Consider the following 23,258-nt stretch of genomic DNA (forward strand, 5'->3'; position numbering starts at 1 on the left):
AGGAGGACCTGGCCTGGCGTTCGGGCTGGGCTGTTCCCAGGAGGAGCTGCATCAAGACTGATCTGCATATGGCTCCAAACGGATCCAAACGGAGGTGGCATTTGGGCAAAAAATGATGGACTGGGAAACAGACTGAGTAGTTACCAGTAACTGAGATTGATTCAAGAACTGCATCAATCACTTTCTGTATACTTCACTAGAAGTGGCATTTCTAAAGTAATAATTTAAACATTAAAGAGGACCTTAAATTACAATTCAAACGAGTGAAAGAAATATTTTTCTAGCCGCCAACAATCTAAATTTAGCATTTAATAAATGTAATAATACATGTAGCCCAATGATTCCCCATGGCCGCAGCTAGCCTTGCTACATTGGAAATCATTTTGGGGAATGTTCCACTGCGAGGCCATAATCAACATTACTGTCTGCACATCCTGCTTTGAAATATCGGAACCCTGTCTTTATGGGAACCTCGGCCTAGATATGGGCGACTTCATATTTAAAAGGAAGGTTTATGCCTATCAAAAGGGGTACTTTGACATGTCAAATTTGCAGCTTTAAACTAACACAAGTAGGTTACCCATGCACAGGTCCCAGGTTTCAACTCTTCACGTATAACCAAACAAGTGTCCTTACCCTACCTACATCGCAGCAGCCGTATCTTAAAAGAGGACCCTGGTGGTTCACACCCTCAACCCAATTTACTATGACATTTCTGGGGGTGAGACTTCTTTAGGGAGACTCACCTACAAAGGAGGTCCAAAAACTGGGAAATCCAATGCAAAAAATCATGTCATGCTAAATGGGCGAACCCATTCCTAACACCCCTCAAAAGGTGAGAGGAGTTGGCCTAATGGCTAGGGCGGGTGAGCTCGAATCTGGGGAACTGGGTTTGAGTCTCGGCATTGACGCTGAACATCCTGTCGTTCTGGGTCGATCACTTAATCTCCTGTGCCTAACAAAAATGAATGAGTCCTCATATAACACAACTGGTGTTATCTAAAGAGCTCGGATACTCAATACCTTCGGGTCAAGTTTGTGCTATATAAAGCTCCGTACAATAAAAGGATTAAAAGTTACAAAACATTTTGCAACCCCAGTTGTCGCGCAGCGGGGGCTCTTTGCAAAAGCGGACTGGTCATATTTCAGTTACTTATTGCTGTATTTGGTTGTTAAACTAGTACGGATTAGGTGAAATATTTGCAAGAACGTGTTACCATGAGTAAAAATCACAAAAGAAAGTAATACCATCACAAAATATGTTGCATTATTCTGCACAATTTGCCTTTTCTTGCCTCATAATTTACTCAACCCTCCCGCATAGTTTGGTCCTCCCCTGCCTCATAATTCCAGTGGCCCTTAACAAGACAATCATCTGGGCTCCACTTACCCGGCAGACTTGCCATTAGAAAGAACAAGCTTCAGCCGGCTCTCGGCCAAGCTGGGATCCAGGTCAAAGTTGTCGTCTATGCCTTCCAGGAAAGAGCTGGGGAGGTCGTACTGTAAAGAGCAGAGAAACTCCAGTAAGAGGGCGCTCAAGAGTTGCATCGAACCACTACCCATCAGTAGGACTAAAAGTGAACACAGAGGGGTCAGAATCCAACAGTCCAGAGTAGGGGAGTGTGAGAATCTGGAGCAGCAAACCAATCATCAATGCTTTTCAGAAAGTGTACTGTGGGGGGAAACGGCGGAAGGACTATGTTACTTACCCTGTAAGCATCTGTTTGTGGCATGTAGTGCTGTAGATTCACAAGCTCCGTATACTCCTACCGTCTAGTGTTGGGCCTTCAGTTGTGCAAGTTGGTTTTCTTCAAAGAAATCTTTCGAGCCTTGAGACCGAGTGTCACCTCCTCTCAATGATACTGCGCAGGGACAGACTCCTTTGTTAGATTGTTTTCTCGCAGGCGGGTGAGAAAGGAGTGCAAGAATAAGGATGTCCACGCTAAATGTAAATGCATGAGTGATGTATGGAATGTAACTACATCAGCTACAGGCGTCCGGGGAGGTGGGAGGCCTTCTCTGAATCTACAGCATTACATGCCGAGAACAGATGCTTCTAGGGTAAGTAACATAATCCGTTAACTGGAATGTGTGGCTGTAGATACACATGCTCTGCAAAGACTGTAAAGCAGTTCCTCCTTACAAGTGGTGGCTAGCCTGTGGGAGTTGCAGTAGATTGAAAATGGGTACGTAGCACTGCCTGACCTACACCGGCTTGCTAAAGCTACAAGAATCTTGGTGAGATATGTTAATGTTAATACAAATTTGTAAAGCACACTGACACCATAAGTTTTCTGGACACCATAAGTTTCCTGGCTATGGTTGCTTGAGTTTCTGAACTAGGAATGGAATGAGAGAGAGAGGTGGAAAAGTGTAGGCAAATATCCCTGAGCAACATATACAAAGTGCATTGCCCTTGGATAGTGGGTGTGGGTACCTGGAGGAGAAGCCTGAGCATTTTTCTTTGTTGACTATGGCGAACAGGTCGATCAGAGGAAACTCCAACTTTTAAAAGTAAGAAAGGAGAACTTGTGGGTGGAGTTCCCATTCGTGGGTCTGCTGGGGCGTCCTGCTGAGCAGGTCTGAAAGATTGCAGTCCATCGTTGGCAGATACTCTGCCAACAGATGAATGTGATGGTAAGAGCCCAGGGTTGTTACAGCTGAGAGGATTGTGTCCTCCCCTGTTTTTCTAGATAGTACACGGCTGTCATATTGTCCGCCCGGACTGGGACAACCTTGTAGGATGGATAAGGAAGGAAAGCTTCCAGTGCTAGGAAGATCGCTTGAAGCTCCACGTAGCTGATGTGCAGAGATCTCAAAGCCCTTGTATTGTCGAGTCTTGTAAGTGCGCACCAAACCACTCTGAACCATCTGTTGTAAGAGTGATGTGAGGTAAAGGCCCCCTTTCAACAGATCGTTGGAGTTCCACCATTGCAGAGAACGGCGAGTGTGGTGGTCTATGAATACATGAACCTCAAGGTGACCCTGTAATTGAGGCCACTGGCGAGACAGACTTTGCTGTAGTGGGAACATGTGTAGCCTTGCGTGGCAAACTATGGAAATGCAAGACGCCATCATTCCCAGTAGACACAGGACAGTCCAAACTGCACATTTTTTGTTTGGCTGGAATTGAGGTAGAATTATTTGAACATTTAATATTTGAGCGGGATTGGGGAACGCTAAACTTGACTGTGTGTTAAGGATTGCTCCTAAGAATGTTTGAAATTGAAAAGGCTGAAGGTGAGATTTGGGGACATTGATGGTGAACCCCAAATTGTGGAGCAGATCCGCGGTCAACGAATGTGTTGTTGGCTGTGCTGCAGTGTGCTGACTCTGAAGAGCCAATCGTACAGGTATGGGAACACGTGAATGTTTGGTCGTCATAGATGTGCTGCACCCACTGCCAAGCACTTCGTGAAAACTTGGGGTGCTGTAGTGACCCCAAACGGAAGAACTTTGAATTGGTCATGTTTTCCTCCTATGAAAAACCTGAGGCATTAGTGTTGAGCAGGATGTGTGGGTATATGAAATTAAACATCTTTAGGTCTAGTGTTGCCATAAAGTCGCCCTGTTGTACTTCGTGTTGAGCAGGATGTGTGGGTATATGAAATTAAGCATCCTTAGGTCTAATGTTGCCATAAAGTCGCCCTGTTGTACTTCGCGTTGAGCAGGATGTGTGGGTATATGAAATTAAGCATCCTTAGGTCTAATGTTGCCATAAAGTCGCCCTGTTGTACTTCGCGTTGAGCAGGATGTGTGGGTATATGAAATTAAGCATCCTTAGGTCTAGTGTTGCCATAAAGTCGCCCTGTTGTACTTCGTGTTGAGCAGGATGTGTGGGTATATGAAATTAAGCATCCTTAGGTCTAGTGTTGCCATAAAGTCGCCCTGTTGTACTTCGTGTTGAGCAGGATGTGTGGGTATATGAAATTAAACATCCTTAGGTCTAGTGTTGCCATAAAGTCGCCCTGTTGTACTTCGTGTTGAGCAGGATGTATGGGGTATATGAAATTAAGCATCCTTAGGTCTAATGTTGCCATAAAGTCGCCCTGTTGTACTTCGTGTTGAGCAGGATGTGTGGGTATATGAAATTAAGCATCTTTAGGTCTAGTGTTGCCATAAAGTCGCCCTGTTGTACTTCGTGTTGAGCAGGATGTATGGGTATATGAAATTAAGCATCCTTACGTCTAGTGTTGCCATGAAGTCACCCTGTTGTACAAGTGGAATGACATCCCGTAGGGACTATATGAAAGTGTTCTGATAGGATCTAGTGGTTCAGAGGTTTGCGGTCTAAGATTGGTCTTCGTATTTATGGGGCTCTGGGAGTGAGGAACCCGATACGCACCCTGTCCTCCATGCTTGTTCACCCTTGGCACCGCAAGCCAGCTGGTGAAATGGCTCTATGTCGCATTAGTGGAGGCTTCCACAGGCCCCCTGAATGGATTGCGAGTGCGTGGGGGCAGAGTCCTTACCGACTGAGTGGCGTACGGTTTTGCACTATTCGTGGAAGGTCTCCAGGAACACCCGGTTGAAATATAGAGGCCACAGGTTGCAGAACAGGGATGTTGTTGCACGGGCTGGGGCAGAGCACTAGTATGGGAGGAAGCCAAGGGAGTGAGAATGCGCCCGATTGCGGATCAATGGAGAGAGGCTATGGCTGAATGGGAGAAACCGGTGGGATTTAGCAGTGGGGGGGTGGGGGGTTGGGGGGATAGTCGGAACACCCACTACAGATAGATGCCGTGGCACAAGTCACTTATGCAGGATCTCCTGGAGCACCAGGGGTTTGATTTCTGAGAAGGGGGTGCACAGGCCGGATAAGTCCCTGGGAGTATGGCCAGGTACAGGAGACAGGTGGAGGGGGGGGCTAACGCAGGATAGGGCCTGGATTACTAGGTGGCTCAGGTTCATAGCACAAAGATCACTAATGCTTTTCATCAGGGAATCCACAAACCTCCTTCTTCAGGGAGCCACTTTCCTTCAGGGCCTGCAGCTCGAAGGGGCTGAGGAGCTCCAGATCAAGTCTCTTGGGGATCAAAGACGTTCCCTCCCGGGACTTTCGCCCACGCTTCAGCTCCTTGGACATCAACACCTGACTCTTGCTGCTCGACGCAGCCAACAGCAGCACTGGCTTGGATGGCGAGACAACACTGGATGTCGGGCTCCTCTTAAACCCGAAGGGGCTGCCAGTCTTCCCAATGTTCTGCTGAAAGATATCCTGCAAAAAGAGAACGCTTTAGTTCAGTCACATGTTCGTCTTGCAAAGCAACTATCTCCCCACTGCCGGTTACCACTGATCCCGGTCTGCTCCATAGCCCCCTCTCCCGCTGTGCCAGACAGGATGCAGCACCCAAAGCCCAACCCCTCATCAGGCACAATATATCTTGCTTTGTGTCAGAGCACTCACACCCCTAATCAGTCTAAAGAAAACGATCAGAGATTAGGTTGGGCTGAGGAGAGGATAAAAAGTGTGGTTGTAGGAAGCTGGCTCTGCATATACTTCACCAAAGTAAGGTAGAGCGTGCACAGAGTCCAGTGGATCCCTAGAGGCTTTACAGAGGCTCAAGTAGCTAAGGCTAATGCTCTCTTTAGTGGTAGTGTGGGCGAGCAGTTCGGCTTATCGGAGGGCAGTGCTAAGCATCTGTTGTACACAAACAGGCAATTAATAATTACACACACAAAGTCTGAATCCGGGACCAATGGTTTGTAAAAATATTACTTAGTTGCATTAAAATACGTTTTGCAATATCACTGGTTTTCAATGTAAAAAGTGAACACTTGAACATTTAGCAATCAGTACAATGTTATCCTATGGGAGTACACACAATCAGCAATATGCAGGTGTGCAAAACACACCATTTTTGCCTGGCTTGTGAGGCAACTTTGACTGAAGCGTACTGGGACCCTGCTTTCCAGGTTCCCAGTAATGGTCGTCTTTCCCTAAAAACGATCCCACAGTTTGGCCTTCAGCCCCCCATAAGCCCCTAGAAAATGGTACCTGGGTACCAAGGGCACTGGGACCGAAGAGGGTCCCCTAGGGACCCCTCACCCAGGCCATGCAGACTGCCACTGCAGCATGCATGGTCTGGTGCAGACAAAAGACAAAAGACAAAGTTGACAGGGCACGCTGCCTGTGGTGCCATTTCAACTACCACTTCTACAGGTCCTACAGCCCTAAGGCACGGTGCATGATACCACAGGTGTGGGCATATCTGCGTGAGCCTTCCAATATTTACGCCCATTCTTAGATATTCTAAGGGCCAGTGAAGCCATAGAGAGTACATAGGCTGGAAACCATGATGGCTTCTCTGAACCCAGGAATGTCTGGTACCAAACTACCCCCGTCAATAAACCCACACGGATACCAGTGTGGAATTTATTGGAACCTGTACTCAGAGGGCGCCTCACAGGTGCCCCCTTAAAACCTACCAACCCTGGTGTGGCCGCAGACTGGCTTTAGGCTGCCTACCACCACCGGACATATTTCTGGACACCTAGGTCGATAGCCTCTGCTCTCTGGGACCAGAAACAGAAACAATGCACATCTTGGGTAAGTACCCCATTGGCTACTACCCTTCACTTCCCTGAACACCCCTAAATCCAGCATTTAGGTGGCCCCTTGACACCAGGAACTCTGATTCACCTGACCCAAAAGGAAGGCCAAAGAAGAGCCGCAGAACACAACAACTGAAGACTATTTGTGGACTTGGTGCCAAACTCTGCCAGACTGGTTTTGTCCATACAATTGCAAATACTAGACTCGTCCTGCAGCTGTGCATCCTCTAAGGCATCAAAAGTGCTGCCAGCACTTTGCTAAACAGTCAGCATCCCCCCTGAAGTGGAGGAACCACTTCCCTGCAACCTGCAGGCACCGATCGCAACGTCCGGTTAACCGATATGCTGACCACTGGGTCCACCGACGCAGCAGTCAACCGGAAGGAGGTCAGTGAGCTCCAGAGGGTCAGATCAGTTTCCCCACCAAGTTTGTAGATGCCAGGACCACAGGAGCCACCCTGCACCACTACTCGGGGTAGCAGACCTATTGCAGCAATCCAGGCATGTTTAGATTCTAGCCCGGACACCAACACCGTTTAAACTGACCTGCAGACGTGGGACTCCTGCACCAGGGAGGCCTTTACCGAGCATGGCCCTGCTGTCCTGTTTTGTCCCCCTATGAAGGTCTGACCAAGAGCGGTGAGCACCTTCGACACACAGGAACAGCCGACCACAGCCCCCTGCTCCCGAACTCCCCTGCAAGGGTCCACGAATACAGACTGTGACCCCCTGCTCCAAAGACCCTCACAAACTGAGCGCCCGGTTGGAAGCTTCTGGAGTTGTACCAAAGTCCCCCTCTGCAGCCTGTTTTTTCGGTGGCCACTCCTTTCTCAACGGTTAGTGCACGGCTACCAATCCATTCAGCACCTCTGCACTCGGACACTCCAAGGCAGGTAAATCCGAAACGCTAGTGAATCTTGTGACCTTTACCTCCTAGTTCCCAAAAGGGAACCCCCGAAATACGATTGCAAATAATTGTACGCAGTATATGTTTATTTCGCCATAGGACAGCATTAATGCACAAAAGCGCATTAGTGTGACATTTTTGCTTGGCTGTAAAAATTGATAACTCAAAAAGTACTTACTAATTCCGAAGATCATGGTGTCTAAAATAATATAAAAACCTGATATTTTTCTAAATTGGTCTCAAGTTTCTTCTAGAGTTTCAATCAATCAATCAAGGCATTTATAGAGCGCACTACTCACCCGGAGGGTCTCAAGGCGCTTGGGGGGGGGGGGGGTGCCGCTACTGCTCGAACAGCCAGGTCTTGAGCTTCTTCCTGAAGGAGAGGTGGTCTTGGGTCAGGCGAAGGTCGGTCGGGAGGGTGTTCCAGGTCTTGGCGGCCAGGTAGGAGAAGGACCTTCCTCCTGTTGTCGCTCTTCGGATGCGGGGGACGGCGGCGAGGGCGTGGTTGGTCGATCGGAGGTGGCGTTTGGGAGCGTAGAAGTTGAGGCGGTTGTTGAGGTAGCTCGGGCCATGGTCATGTAGGGCTTGGTGTGCGTGGGTGAGGAGACGGAAGGTGATTCTCTTGTTGACGGGGAGCCAGTGCAGGTCTCTCAGATGTCCGGAGATGTGGCTGCGTCGGGGGATGTCGAGGATGAGTCTGGCTGAGGCGTTCTGGATCCGCTGGAGTCTCTTCTGGAGCTTGGCGGTGGTTCCGGCGTAGAGGGCGTTGCCGTAGTCCAGTCGGCTGGTGACGAGGGCCTGGGTGACCGTCTTCCTGGTCTCGGTGGGGATCCACCGGAAGATCTTCCGTAGCATGCGCAGGATGTTGAAACAGGACGCGGAGACGGAGTTGACTTGTCTGGTCATGGAGAGGGAGGAGTCCAGGATGAAGCCCAGGTTGCGTGCGTGGTCTGTCGGTTTGGGTGCGGTGCCCAGGGCGGGGGGCCACCAGGAGTCGTCCCAGGCGGAGGAGTCGTCCCAGGCGAAGGGCGAGGAGCCTAGGATGAGGACTTCCGTCTTGTCTGAGTTCAGTTTCAGGCGGCTGGTCGTCATCCACTCGGCTACGTCTTTCATCCCTTCGTGGAGGTTGGTTCTGGCGGCGGCGGGGTCGTTGGTCAGGGAGAGGATCAGCTGGGTGTCGTCGGCGTAGGAGATGATGTTGAGGTTGTGTTGGCGTGCGATGACCGCAAGGGGGCTCATGTAGACGTTGAAGAGGGTGGGGCTGAGCGAGGAGCCCTGAGGAACGCCGCAGATGACTTCCGTGGCTGCAGATCTGAACGGTGGCAGGCGTACTCTCTGTGTCCTTCCAGCGAGGAAGGAGATGAGCCACTCCAGAGCCTTTTCCTGGATTCCGATGTTGCTGAGGCGCTGCACTAGGGTGCGGTGGCAAACAGTGTCGAACGCCGCGGAGAGTTCTAGGAGGATGAGGGCTGCTGTTTCACCGTTGTCCAGCAGGGCTCGGATGTCATCGGTGGCAGCGATGAGGGCGGTCTCGGTGCTGTGGTTGGCTCGGAAGCCAGACTGTGAGGGGTCGAGGGATCCATTTGTCTAGAGGAAGGCGGCCAGCTGCTTGTTGACGGTCTTCTCGATGACTTTGGCTGGAAACGGGAGGCGCGAGATGGGGCGGTAATTCTTGAGTTCGGTGGGGTCCGCTGTTGGTTTCTTTAGTAGAGCGCTGATTTCGGCGTGCTTCCAGCTCTCAGGGAAGGTGGCGGTGTCGAAGGAGGTGTTGATGATGTCCCGCAGGTGGGGTGCGATGACAGCGTCGGCCTTGTTGAAGACGTGGTGAGGGCAGGGGTCTGTCGGAGATCCGGAGTGGATAGAGTTCATCGTGCAGATGGTGTCTTCTGTGTTGATCTGGGTCCAGGCGCTGAGGGTGGTGGTGGGGGGCGTTGGTGCGGTCGTGGGGAGCGTTGTTTGTGGGCTGAAGCTGTTGTGTATGTCAGCGATCTTGTTGTGGAAGTAGGAGGCGAGGGAGTTGCAGAGGTCTTGCGACGGGGTGATGTCGTTGATTCCGGCGTTGGGGTTGGAGAGCTCTTTCACGATGTTGAAGAGTTCCTTGCAGTTGTGTGCGTTGTTGTCCAGCCGGTCCTTGAATGCTGATTTCTTGGTGGCGTGGATCAGTTGATGGTGCTTCCGGGTGGCGAGCTTGAGGGTGGTCATGTTGTCCGGTGTTGGCTCCCTTCTCCAGGCTTTCTCGAGGGCTCGGCAGTTCTTCTTGGAGCTCTTGAGTTCGTCGGTGAACCATGGGGCCTTCTTGCTGCCGGGTCTGCTAGGCGGGGTCCTCAGTGGGGCGAGGTAGTCTGCGCAGTTGCTGATCCACTTCGTGAGGTTGTCGGCGGCCTGGCTGGGGTTCGCTGAGCTGGCGGGAGGGTGTTGGCTCAGGGAAGTGGCGAGCTGGTTTGCTGTGATCTTGTTCCAGTTTCTTCGAGCAACCTGTTGCTGGTGGTGGTGGATCGTGGATCTTCTGAAGGTGAAGTGGACGCAGCTGTGGTCCGTCCAGTGGAGTCCGGTGGCGTGGCTGAAGACGATGTCCTTGCTAGAAGAGAAGACAGCGTCGAGTGTGTGTCCGGCGAGGTGGGTGGGGGTGGTCACCAGCTGCTTGAGTCCGAGGATGGCGAGGTTGTCAAGCAGGGTGGTGGTGTTGCGGTCGTTGTTGTTCTCCAGGTGGAAGTTGATGTCCCCCAGGAGGATGAAGTCAGCGGAGGGGAGGGCGTGCGGGCTGATGAAGTCGGCGATGTCTTCGCTGAATTGTGTGCGTGGTCCCGGGGGTCGGTAGATGAGGGTGCCTCTGAGGGTGGTTTTGGGGTCCGTGTGGATCTGGAAGTGCAGGTGTTCGGCGGTTGTCAGGGTGTCGTCGGTGTTGGTCGCGATGCGGATGGTGTCTCTGTGGATGATGGCGATGCCTCCTCCAGTCTGGTTGCCGCGGTCTCTTCGGGTGATCTTGTAGCCCTCTGGGATGGCGATGGCGATGTCGGGCGCTGAGGAGTCGTTCATCCAGGTTTCCGTGAGGAAGGCGACGTCAGGAGCTGTGGTGTCGAGGAGGTTCCAGAGTTCGATGGCGTGTCTGTGGACGGAGCGGGTGTTGAGTAGGATGCACTTGAGGTGGTTGCTGCTGGTGTTCGGCTTGGCGGGCGCTGGTGCGGGGCATGTCCGGATGCAGGTGAACTTGCAGGCGTGGCAGCTGAAGGGTCCGTGGGTTCGTCTCGGGGTGGCTCGGTAGCATCCCGGGATTCGGCCGGTGTTGAGTGCGTTGAGGGTGGCGGTGTCGTACGTCCGGCGGGGGCCAGGGGTCTTGGCCCTGGGCGCGGTCCAGGCACGGACGGGCGCAGACGGGCTTACCTTTGGCGCTCAGTCGGTGCTCCCGCTGCACGCGTCCGCTGCGCGGTCGCTCTGGGGGCGTCATAAAAAGGGAGCCGGTCGGGAGGGTCTGCGGGAGGGGGAGCCAATCGGCTGGCGGGGGGGCAGGGCCGCGGGCTAGGGCGGCGGGAAAATCTGGCGCGGCCTCGGCGGGCCTCGGGTGGCGGGAGGCTGGTGGGCTCGGCGGCCCTCGGGTGGCTGGGGTGGCGGGAGGCTGGAGTGCTCGGCGGCCCTCGGTGGCTGGGGCTGAGCAGGCAGGCACAGGAGCGTGGGGTGACCAGGCCAGGAGGCGCAGAGTTTGTGTCTCATTTATTGCTTCTTTGTGTAAAACAAATGCTTAAAACTACCCTCCGATAAGCTTAAACTGCTCGTCCACACCACCACAAAACCGAGCATTTCGGATTATTAAGTTAAGCAATACAAGCCAATACAGGTAGTCGGGACTTTCTATGTAGTGTACCTCTTGGTAGCACACTACATAAAACAGGCCAGCTTCCTACAAAGGACACAGAGCGTAAACTTCCTGCACTCCCTGCTTCCCTGAGGGAGAATATTTAATATTGTAAATAGTGACACATTCAAACAGGAAGAAAAATGTCAGAAAATATTTCTTCGAACAGAATAATGTATTAAAGTGGCACGCTGCAGGCAGCATGCCAGCTTTATCAGTGTCTCATGGAGGTATTAACGAACACTTAAGAGACAAAACGAATATGTAGTCCTATACTGAGTATTTATCAAACTAGCATTGTTACGTGCTGCTTACAGATGCAGGGGTCAGTGAAGAGAGCCCCCCATTAGGCCAGCAGGAGTTGGAACTCAATACTACAATCAAATGTTCCACAGGGTTCTCAGGTGGAAAGATCAGGAGTGTATAAAGCGTGCCACACAACTCCTAGTAATGACTTGTACAACTTCACACAAAGACAACATCACACCCAGCTACTCTGCAACACACTTAAAACTGCCCACTTACTTACTACAGAGTTAACATGTAGGGTGTGCAAAAGTGCTCCAAGGAGCGCAGTGGTGTCTGGGTCACATGGGCTTGTTGCCAAGCAAGCAGACATATTTACAACAACTATATGACATTTAGTCATTTCCGAGAGCCCACTCTCATTCATGGCAGTTGCTGGTCTATACAAGGTTCACTATCTGGAATCAAAGGGCTTCTCGCCAGGACAGAAATGCCTTTAAGATACTGGGTTGTTCTTTTGTCAAAGCTTCCATTTGGCTGCTCTTTTGCAAGGAAACAAAACTGTTTTTTCATGTTTTGATGTTCCACTTTTGAGATTAAGAATTAGTAAGATGATCAGTCAAGCATACGATTGCTGAATATGCATAATAAATGTTTAATAACATTAACATACAAACAGTTTCTTTTTATTTTACTATTCTGCTATTGATCAAATCGATGTGCAAAGGGGAGAGCTGGCCCTGAGATAGATGATATGTTTTTTTTTACATATTCTGTTTAGATTGGTCATTTAGCATGTATCTGAGACGTTATGGCAAAAACAGCAAAATAAATATTCTTAAATGCACATGAACAATAACCAGACGTATATTTATGTTTTTTCTAGCTCAGTGAAGGAAGAATCTGCACCTCAGAGGGTGCAGTTACCATCAGAGAGAGTATTCAATTCCTTCTCCATGGACACCTGTATAATGCAAAATCTGCAGGGGATGGTTAATAAAACAAATACAGATTGCACGGCCACATGCAAATTATCTGTGGGCATTCCTGCTGATACGCTGAACCGTGGCATGAAGGTCTGGCCATGAGTTGCTGTGCCACGGCCTCCCCACTCTGAGCCCCTGCTGCTCACCCATCCATTCCACGGCTGTGTCCATATGCGCAGGTCACTTACTTCCACCAGGCGGATTTCCTTGGCGAGGTCTTTGATGAGCTGCACGGTTGTTATCGTCTCCGGGATCTCTTCTTCATGGTCCACTATTGCCTGGGAACGCAACAGACATTACGTTTAGCACCACTTTCAACTCGGAACATAAGACAATCTGAAATGATGGGGCTTGTGAGCCCCTGTGAGGGGAAAGATTTATCTAAACCCCTGCACAAGCGTTCAGGAGCAGACGTAACACTCAGCAGGACTGTGAACGAGGCATGTGTAGGAGTAGACATAACACACAAGAACACCTCACCTCCGCCCCCGCCCTCAGCTACTCCTCCCCCCACCACGACGGATGCCAACACAGCAGCAAACAACCTTCACCAATGGACCACCAACTGTGCCAACAATCTTGTCCCCTTCAGAACTCCACCAGGCGACAACGCGAAAGCCAGGTAGTTCAACACAGACCTCTGAGAATCCAACCGCTCTTGCCGACGACTAGAGAAAACATGGAAAAACTGAAAAACCCCAGAAGCACGCTCAGCCTACAAGGCCACAACCACGGCACACCACCAACTCATCAAATCACCAAGAGAAAATTTGTCCAAGGCAGAATCCTCTCAAACGCCCACAACTCCAAAGAACACTCCGCCATCATACAACAATTCACCAGACCGAACATCAAAACTACTGACGTCCCTCCCTCCCAAGACCTCTGCAACAAACTCAGCTCCTTCTTCCACTACAAGATCAAGACGCTCTACAACAACTTCGAAGACCTAGACCACGGCACTAGCACAACACACCCAACCAGCTACGCCATCCAGCCGACCCTCCTCACCTGGACCACTCTCACCACAGAAGACAGCGCACAGACTATGAAAACCATCCACTACGGAGCACCCATTGACCCCTACCCACCGCACATCTTCCATAGGGCCGCCACCACCATCGAACCTGAACTACAACGAACGATCAACTGCTCCCTCGAGACAGCCACATTCCCGATAACTGGAAACGTGCCAAAGTCAACCCCCTTCTCAAGAAGCCCTCCACAGACCCAACAGACCTCAAGAACTTCAGGCCAATCTCTCTTCTCCCCTTCGCAGCCAAAGTCACTGAAAAAGTAGTCAACACCCAGCTAGTGCTCTCATAGAGACCAAAAACATCCTCGACTCCTCTCAGTCTGGATTCCGCAGCAACCACAGCACCGAGACCGCCCTCAAAGCCACCACTGATGACATAAAGCGCCTTCCTCGACCAAGGCCACACTGCAGCCCTCATCCTCCTAGACCGGTCAGCAGCCTTCGACACAGTCTCCCCCAGCACACTAGGCACCAGACTCCACAACACCGGCATCCAGGGAACTGGATTCAATCTTTACTCTCAGGCAGAACACAAAGAATAAGACTTTCGCCCTTCATCTCAGAATCTACAGAGATCAGACGCGGAGTACCACAAGGATCCTCCCATAGCCCCACGCTCTTAAACATCTGCAAGGCTCACCTTGTAACATATCGATAGAAAACAAGGAGTCAACATAGTCTCATATGCCGACAACACCTCACCAAGGAATCAGACATCAGCAGGCACAGCTTCCAAGAGGGATGAAGGGCATCGCATCCTGGATGAGTAGCAGCTGCATGAAGCTCAACTCAGAGAAAACATAAGTCCTCATCTTCGGATACACCCCCTCCGCATGGGACAACACCTGGTGGCCCCCCCCCCCCCCCGTCCTTGGTGGCCCATATACGGACCACGCGCGAAACCTCAGCATCATACTAGATGTCATTCACCATGAACCGCCAGATCAACGCTGTGTCCTCCACATGCTTCAACACCCTCCGCAAGACCTTCAAATGGATCTCACCCTCCAGAATCCAGGAAGACCATCACCCATGCACTCATCACCAGCAGAGTGGACAACGGAATGAATATGCTACTTACCAGTATGCATCTGTTCTTGGCATGTAGGGCTGCTAACATTCATATCTTAGCATTAGATCGCCGCCTAGTGTTGGGCTCGGATGATTGCACATTGTTGTCCTGGAAGAGTCTTCGAAGTATCCTGAGATAGGTGGCTCCTCCCCTGGACTACAGTGCGCATGGGCATCGGCTCCATCCCCAGATTGTTTTTCGCCATTGTGGCAGGAGATGGAGTGAAAGTGTAAAGGATGTCCATGCTAATGAATAAATACAATAGTATATCTGCAGCTGCGACAGGCACCGGGGAGGAGGGCGGGCGATATGAATGTTAGCAGCCCTACATGCCAAGAACAGATGCATACTGGTAAGTAGCATATTCAGTTCGAGGCATGTGGGCTGCTAAATTCATATCTTAGCATAGAATACATAGCAGTCCCTCCATCAGCGGCGGTTGCCCGTGCCAGCTGCAGAAACCTGAAAAAGTGTCTTTAGAACAGCCTGTCCTACAGCTGCTTGCTGCTTGGAATGCACATCAACACAGTAGTGCTTTGTGAAGGTATGTGGTGTGACCCACGTGGCTGCTCTGCAAATATCCTCTAAAGGAATGTTCCCTAGGAAAGCCATGGATGCCCCCAGTTTGCGTGTGGAGTGCGCTCTGGGGGGTATTGTTAAAGTGCGCTTGGCTTTTTGATAACATATCTGGATGCACTTAACAATCCACCTGGCTATCCCTGCTTTGGAAATTGGGTTGCCTTTGTGTTGTGGTGCGAAGGCAACAAAGAGTTGTTTCGTCTTTCTAAAGGGTTGTGTTCTGTCTATGTAGTACATCAACGCCCTCCGTACATCTAAGGTATGGAGCATTCTTTCCGCCACCGTTTGCGGGTTTTGAAAGAATGCTGGCAAGTCAATAGTTTGATTAAGATGAAACTGTGACACCACCTTAGGAAGGAATTTAGGGTTAGTGCGTAGCACCACCCTATTTGGGTGAATTTGAATGAACGGCTCTTGTATGGTGAGCGCTTGCAGCTCACTGACACGCCTCAGAGACGTAATAGCTATCAGAAAGGCCACTTTCCACGTAAGGAATTGGAGCTCACACGAGTGCAGTGGCTCAAATGGTGGCCCCATCAGTCTGGTGAGAACGACGTTGAGGTTCCACACCGGAGCTGGTGGAGTTCTTGGGGGAATGACTCTCTTCAGACCTTCAAGGAAGGCTTTAATGGCGGGCACCCTGAAGACAGAGAGGTGCTGCCTGTTCTGAAGATAAGCCGCTATGGCTGAGAGATGTATCCTAATGGAAGTGTACGCCAGATTGCACTTGTAGAGATGTAACAGATAACAGATGATGTTGGGAATAGATGCATCTAGCGGGTTGATGTCATTGGACGTACAGTAGATGACAAAACGCTTCCACTTAGCAGCATAGCATGCTCTAGTAGTAGGTTTCCTTGCCTCCTTGATGATACTCATGCATTCGGGAGGTAGGTTAAGGTATCCAAACTCTAGGACTTCAGGAGCCAGATCGCCAGGTTGAGCTGTCGTGGATCTGGATGCTGAATGTCTCCATGGTTCTGCGTCAAAAGACTGGGTGTGAGGCGCAGTCTTTGATGCGGCACCACCGAGAGTTCGAGGAACGTGGTGTACCAAGCCTGGCGCGCCCACGTTGGAGCAACCAGGACGAGTGTCATGGAGTGCTGCCTTAGCTTTCTTGCGACCAGCGGTATTAGAGGGGCTGGCGGAAAAGCGTATGCAAATTTGCCTGACCAGTTCATCCATATCGCATTCCCCTGCGACTGTGGGTGAGGGAACCTGGCGGCAAAGAGTCGGCATTTTGCGTTCTCCTTTGTTGCGAACAGGTCTATCTCCGGATGACCCCACTGTTGGAAGAACGGGTGGAGAACAGAAGGGTGTATCTCCCACTCGTGCATCTGATGGCTGTATCTGCTGAGCAGATCCGCCATCTGATTGTCCTTGCCCGGGAGGTGTTCTGCCATGAGGAAGATGTTCCTCTGAATGGCCCACTTCCACATGCTCTGAGCCAGATGAGACAGCTGTGGCGAGTGGGTGCCTCCCTGCTTTTGAATGTAGTACATCGCGGTCATGTTGTCCGTCCGGACTAGCACGACCTTGTTGCTCAGATGTACAATGAAGGACTTGAGCGCCATGAAGATTGCCATCAGTTCCAGATAGTTGATGTGCATCTTCTGTTGCTGCGTCGTCCATAGTCCCTGCACTGTGTAAGTGAGCACATGAGCTCCCCATCCCTGGAGAGACGCGTCCGTTGTCAGGATAATCTGCGGCACAGGCTCTTGGAACAGTCGGCCCTTGCAAAGGTTGTATGGAGTCCACCAATGCAGAGAGTCGTATGCCCGACTGGTAACCAACACTAGGTCTGTCAATTGCCCACGAGCCTGTGTCCACTGATTCGCTAAGCACTCCTGGAGCGGGCGCATATGCAACCGTGCGTGAGGGACTATGAAGATGCAGGAGGCCATCATGCCTATCAACTGCATGAACACTCTCGCTGGCAGGGAGTGTCGTGGTCTGAATCGTTGGATCAGCGACTGAATGCTGTCGATTCTGACTTGGTTTGGCTGAGCCATGGCTGTCAGGGTGTTGATCGTAGCACCCAGGAACTGCCGGACATGTGCCGGCTGAAGATGCGATTTTGGGTAGTTCAGGGAGAAACCCAGATCGTGAAGCAGGCGAATTGTAGTCGACATGTCTGCGGCGCACTGTTGCTCCGACTTGGCTTGTACGAGCCAGTCGTCTAGGTAGGGGTAGACATGGATATTCTGCCTCCTGAGGTGCGCCGCCACTGTCGCTAGACACTTGGTGAACACCCTCGGGGCTGTTGTGACTCCGAAGGGTAGGACTTTGAACTGGTAGTGCCTGCCTTGAATAGTGAACCTGAGATATTTCCGGTGTGACGGGTGTAGTGGAATATGGAAATAAGCATCCTTGAGATCTAAGGTTGCTAAGAAGTCTCCCTGGTTTAGCAATGGAAGAATCTGCTGCAGTGTAAGCATGTGGAAATGTTCCGATAGTATGTACAGGTTGAGGGGACGTAGATCGAGAATGGGCCTGAGAGAACCGTCCTTCTTTGGAATAAGGAAGTACAGGGAATATACCCCTGTGCCTTCCTCCCCCACCGGCACGAGCTCGATTGCGCCTTTTTGCAGCATCGCCTCTACTTCCTGCTGCAATAAGTGCAAGTGCTCTGCGGACATAGGCCTTTGCCTTGGTGGGATGTTGGGTGGAGTGGATTTCAACTCTAGGCAATAACCATACTGAACTAATTGTCGCACCCACCTGTCTGTGGTGATGTTTCTCCAGACGGGCAGGAACTGCTGCAGTCTCCCCCCGACAGGTGTTAGGTGGTCGGGGGGCAGTGACAGAGAGTCACTGTTTGCTTGGAGTAGAGGTGCGGGAGCTGTTGTTTCCTCTGCCGCGACCTCTGTTGCTGTTGTTCCTATAACCTCCCTTGTTCTGCTTAGTGAACGAGGCTTGCGCCCCACCTTTGGAGAACTGGGATTGTTGACCCATCTGTCCTCTGGTGACTCCACGTGCACCTGAGCGACGAAAATTGCCGCCACGAAACTGTTGGGACTGCAGGGCCCCCATAGATTTAGCAGTTTCCGTGTCCTTCTTTATCTTCTCTAAGGTGGTGTCAACATCCGGACCAAACAGGCTATCAGGATTGACTGGCTGATTCAGAATTGTCGTCTGAATATCCTGCTTGAACCCTGAGATGCGGAGCCAGGCTTGTCTTCTCAGCATAACGCTAGTGTTGATAGCCCTAGCAGCTGTGTCCGCAGCGTCAAGTGCACACTTGATGGCTGCGTTTGATATTAGCTTTCCTTCCTCAATAAGCATCTTGGTGCCTTCTTGGAACTGTGGGGGCAGGTGTTGTATAACCTGTTCTAGGGTGTCGTAGTGCGCCCTATCATAACGCGCCAGGAGCGCCTGTGTATTTGCGATGCGCCAAAAGTTTGCCGCCTGTGCAGCCACTCTTTTGCCTCCTGCCTCAAGCACTTTGGACTCCTTGTCCGGGGGAGGAGCTTCACCCGTTGTCTGGGAGTTGGCACGTTTCCTGGCATTGGCAACCACAAGAGAGTCCAGTGGCAACTGTCCCCGGATGTAGACGGGGTCCGCAGGAGCAGGCCTGTACTTCTTTTCAATGCGAGGGTTGACCACTCTAGCCCTCGTAGGCTCCTTAAAAATGTCTCCAGCATGTTTGAGAACACCTTTCAGCATAGGAAGTGTCTTTACTGTCCTCTCAGATATGGCAAAGGTGTCAAAAAGGAAGTCTTCCTCAACCGGGTCGGCATGCATGTCCACATCATGATTGGCCGCCGCCCGTTCAATTAGTGCATGAAATCCTGCTGAGTCCTCAGTCGGGGATGCACGTGCGTTAAAGGTTTGCGGGTCTTGGCCCGCACCCTGGGTGTTTTGGTCACCAGAGTCGTCGTATGAATCTGGTTGTACATCAGGGTCATCGATGGGGAAATTGTACTGTTCATCCTCATCATCTTCCTCACCCACAGAGTGTTCTGGGGAGGGAGTAGGGCTCCGTCTAGGAGGAGGCTGAATCGGCTCCGTGAGGCCTAAGGCGTCAAGGGGCACCCTCTTCTTCTTCAACGGGATGACGTAGGGGTCCACCGGCTCCGAAGTGATCTTCCGTTTATAGAGGGTCAGCTTGCCGGTGGCAGCATCGATGAAATGCTCTGAATCGTCCACCGAGTCGAGTACACGACGTGGAAGAGGGTCTGGCAGTGAGGAAACCTGCTTCGGAGCCGATTTCGTCGAAAACGCTTTCGGCGCCTCCTTAGGTGGCAAGAGAAAAAGGAGTTTCCCCGAAGGCTTAGCCGGAGCGTCCTTTTGCGGCTGCGGTGATGACATCGGAGCCGATGGAGCAAGGGCCTTCTCCCTGATTCTCTGCAGTGACTCCGCAATGGGGGACGGTACACTGCCAGTGGGTTTCGTCGCCGACAAGGATGCTTTGAGCGGTCCCTCGGATCCGACGTCCTCGCGGGCCTTGTGCGGTTTGGGCGCGGAAACCTTCTTCGGGTCCTCCGAATCTTGAGGCCGGGGCGCCGACTTCTTGGGCGTAGCCTCTTTGGAGCCGACCTTGGCGGGCTTGGACGGCGCCGGAGCCGTTGATCCGAGCCGACCATCTTTCTTGGGGGCCCTTTCCTCGGGCGTCGGCTTCGATTTCGGAGCATCGGAATCGACCGACTTCCTCGGCTTCTGCGGACCGGAGGTCGACGGAGCCGACGGGGTGACGGGCACCGACTTCTTCACAGGCACGGCAGCCATTTTAGGAACACTCGAGTCCTTAGGTTTCAGTTTCGATTTCGGGTCGGCCATTTTAGGTGTTGACGACCCCGACGGTTTCAGTTTCGGTTTCGAAACATCGTGCCCAGCAAGTGAGTCCGAAGCCGGGCCCGAAGGCGGGGCTGTGGCTTGCGGCAACGGGTCCAGGGTAAGGCCGACAGGCGATCCCGTGTCCCGGTCGTCCTCGAAACTTTCGGGGCAGAGCTCGTCCGCAGAGCTGTCCGCCGCGGCCCCATAAATTTCATCGTCGTCTCCTACCTCTTCGACGTATTCGAGGACCTGACCCGTGACTCCGTCGTCGTCTCCCGGATCCGCCTCGACCTCCGACCGTGAGGGGGAGATTTGTAGAAGGTGACCCTGGACCTCTTCTTCCGGGTCGCCGAAGATGTTCTCCGGATCCGGGGCCGCTTGCCTAGCTTCCAAGCGCACCGCGCGCCGAAGCTTGAGAGTTTTCTTGGAGCGGAACTGTGCACAGGCCTTGCACTTGCCGTCGTCGTGGTCCGGTGAAAGGCACTTGTTACACACAGGGTGTAGATCGATGTGTGGGTACTTAGACCCACAGAGCGGGCAGTACTTGAACGGGCTCCGCTCCATGTCCGTAAAGGCTTGCTGTCGTGTCGCGATGAGAAGGCCTCAAAGTTTAGAAAGCGAAGAAAACTCCGCTTATTCCGGCTACAAGAGACGGAAGACTCGAGACCGAGCGCAGACAATACCGACGCAAGAAAATCGAGGCCTTTTGGCCGGTAAAAGATAGTTTAACTTGGTCCCGACAGTAAGACGTCGAAACCACATCCGAACCCAATGGCGGAAAAAAACAATCTGGGGATGGAGCCGATGCCCATGCGCACTGTAGTCCAGGGGAGGAGCCACCTATCTCAGGATACTTCGAAGACTCTTCCAGGACAACAATGTGCAATCATCCGAGCCCAACACTAGGCGGCGATCTAATGCTAAGATATGAATTTAGCAGCCCACATGCCTCGAACACATGCTATACGCCGGAATCAACAAAACTCTGCTCCACAAACTCCAGACCGTCCAGAACACCACAGCCAGACTCGTCCTCAACATACCACAACGTGACCACATCACCAAACACCTCTGCGACCTACACTGGCTACCAGTCAAAAAAAGAATAACCTTCAAACTGCTCACCCACGCCTCAAAGCCCCCACTACACCGGAGACCAATACCTCAACAAAAGAATGTTCTTCCACACCCCCAAGAGAAACCTCCGCCCTGCCGACCTAGCCCTAGCTACGGTCCTCCGCATCCAAAGGACCAGAGCAGGTGGTAGATCGTTCTCCTACATCACGGCCAAGACCTGGAATGAACTCCCCCTCTGCATCAGAGGAAGCCCGACACTGCACCTTTTCAGAAAGGATCTCAAGACCTGGTTCTTCGAAAGACCACAGCTGCTCAAAACCCACCCTCCCCACCCCCCAGCGCCTTAAGACCCTCATGGGTGAGTAGCGCGCTTTATAAATCCCCGATTCATTGACTCAGCAGGACTGTGAACGAGAGGTGTAGGAACAGATATAACACTCAGTAGGACAGTGTACGAGGCACATTGATCACATAAAAATGGTGGATTTGTGAGCAGCTCCCAGGGGAGCACGCACTGTAAATCCCATGTATATGCATGCGACGGCAACGTTCCTCAGCAGAACTTTACAACAGCCACTGCAGTAGCATGATTATGATGGGACATTAAAAACTAAGTCACTGGCAGGATCTCTCAAAAGTCCATGTGTACATAAACGGGAAATGTTCAGAAGCATTCCTCTCACCCATCAAGGCTGCAGATACACGGACGCATCTGTAGATCGACACCTGTAGAGCCCTTGAGAGGGAAAAATCCCTTCGTCTGGTCAAGGCTCGAGAGACATCTGTGAGGCTATAATTAGGCCTCCTGGTTTAATGATATTTATTATTACATTTCCGTCTGTATTTATCCATTTTTATTTGGTGTTTAGTGTATAAATTAACCCACATAGAGCATATTTTCACACTTCTGTAACGGATACAAATATACTCAAATTTCAATGTCCGAGGCTTTAGCTGTTTCTGGTACAATACAGTCATCTAAAAACATTGGCTTTCCAGAATATGAACAGCTTTATATTTGCACTTATCTAAGTTTCATTAAGAAATCGTTTTCCTTTTTAGGTCTCGCCTCTCAATGCGCATTGAGCGGAGCGAGACTATAGGGGCTTAAGCAAAGCAGACCTTACCTAGACTGGCGATTTGATGCTGTGCCCGTGCGCTAAAATGCGCGTGCACAGCATCAAATCGCCAGCCATCTGTTGCCCAGCTTGGTGCCGCTCCACCCCCTGCCTGATCAAAAGCTTTCACGGCCGGCCGCCTGTGCTTTCAGTTTCACGCCATTTAACTTGTTTAACTTGTTAATCCGTCGCCGCTCCCCTGCTCCAGCTTCCCCAACCCCCCCCCCCACACACACACACACACAATGCCGAGAGCTTGCTTTTAATTATATCATTTCGGCAATGCTTGGTTTTAACTCAAGTATGGAGTTTGCCAATCTGTCTTGCCAGAACGCATGCCTTCATTTCAACCACTACCTCCCGCCCGTCGCTCTGATATTCATATGTTCACACTGATTTACGATTTTTTTTAAATTTACTTGAAATGTTTTGTTTTTGGCGCTCGTGTTTTCAGTAGCTAATAAAGAAAGTTGCTCACATTTCTTCTTTCATCTCCAACCTACCACTTCTCCGTGTTGCTGCCTTTCGTCGCCTCCCTGTTGCTCACGCACCACGCAATGCCGAGAGCTTGTCCCCACCCCTCCTCCATCTTTAAACACTTCCTTTGCTGCCCCCGCCCCACACCCCTCCATACCGTCACCACTGGACTCGTTTATGTTTATGTTTTTTGCAATTTTTATAGCGCGCAACTACCCGGAGGTGTCTCGGCGCTCAGTAACAGAACACAGCTATGGCAGAAAATGTATGTGGGAAAACCAAGTTTTTAGTTTCTTCCTAAAGCTAATGAGGGTAGGGGCCATTTTGATGTGAAGGGGGAGAGTGTTCCAAAGTTTGGCTGTGGAGATCACGAAACATCTGTCACCCCAATTGGTCTTTTTAGTTCGATGAATTTTGAGCAAATGAGCTGAGGAAGAGCGGAGCGTTCTTGTATTTCTAGCGGGCAGAGGGCATCCTTGAGGAACTGTGGGCCTAAGTTGTTAATGGCTTTGTAGGCTATACATAATGCCTTGAATTTTGTACGGCTCCTAACTGGGAGCCAGTGCAGCTGTTGGATGT

At 51.4% G+C, this 23,258-nt stretch overlaps 1 protein-coding gene across 2 annotated transcripts in view; it reads right to left on the reverse strand.

Annotated features, from left to right (window-relative positions):
• Positions 1-23,258, reverse strand: part of PHF8 (PHD finger protein 8) — a 90,740-nt gene that overhangs the window by 39,988 nt on the left and 27,494 nt on the right. For both annotated transcript variants that reach the window (XM_078664563.1, XM_078664562.1), the window contains exons 11-13: positions 12,733-12,822; positions 4,955-5,218; positions 1,391-1,500 (exon numbers count right to left, since the gene is read on the reverse strand). In XM_078664563.1, the coding sequence (XP_078520689.1) occupies positions 1,391-1,500; positions 4,955-5,218; positions 12,733-12,822 (464 nt within the window). The remainder of the gene's footprint in view (positions 1-1,390; positions 1,501-4,954; positions 5,219-12,732; positions 12,823-23,258) is intronic.

Source organism: Lissotriton helveticus, chromosome 10, assembly GCF_964261635.1.
Source record: "Lissotriton helveticus chromosome 10, aLisHel1.1, whole genome shotgun sequence".
Classification (NCBI taxonomy): Eukaryota; Metazoa; Chordata; class Amphibia; order Caudata; family Salamandridae; genus Lissotriton; species Lissotriton helveticus.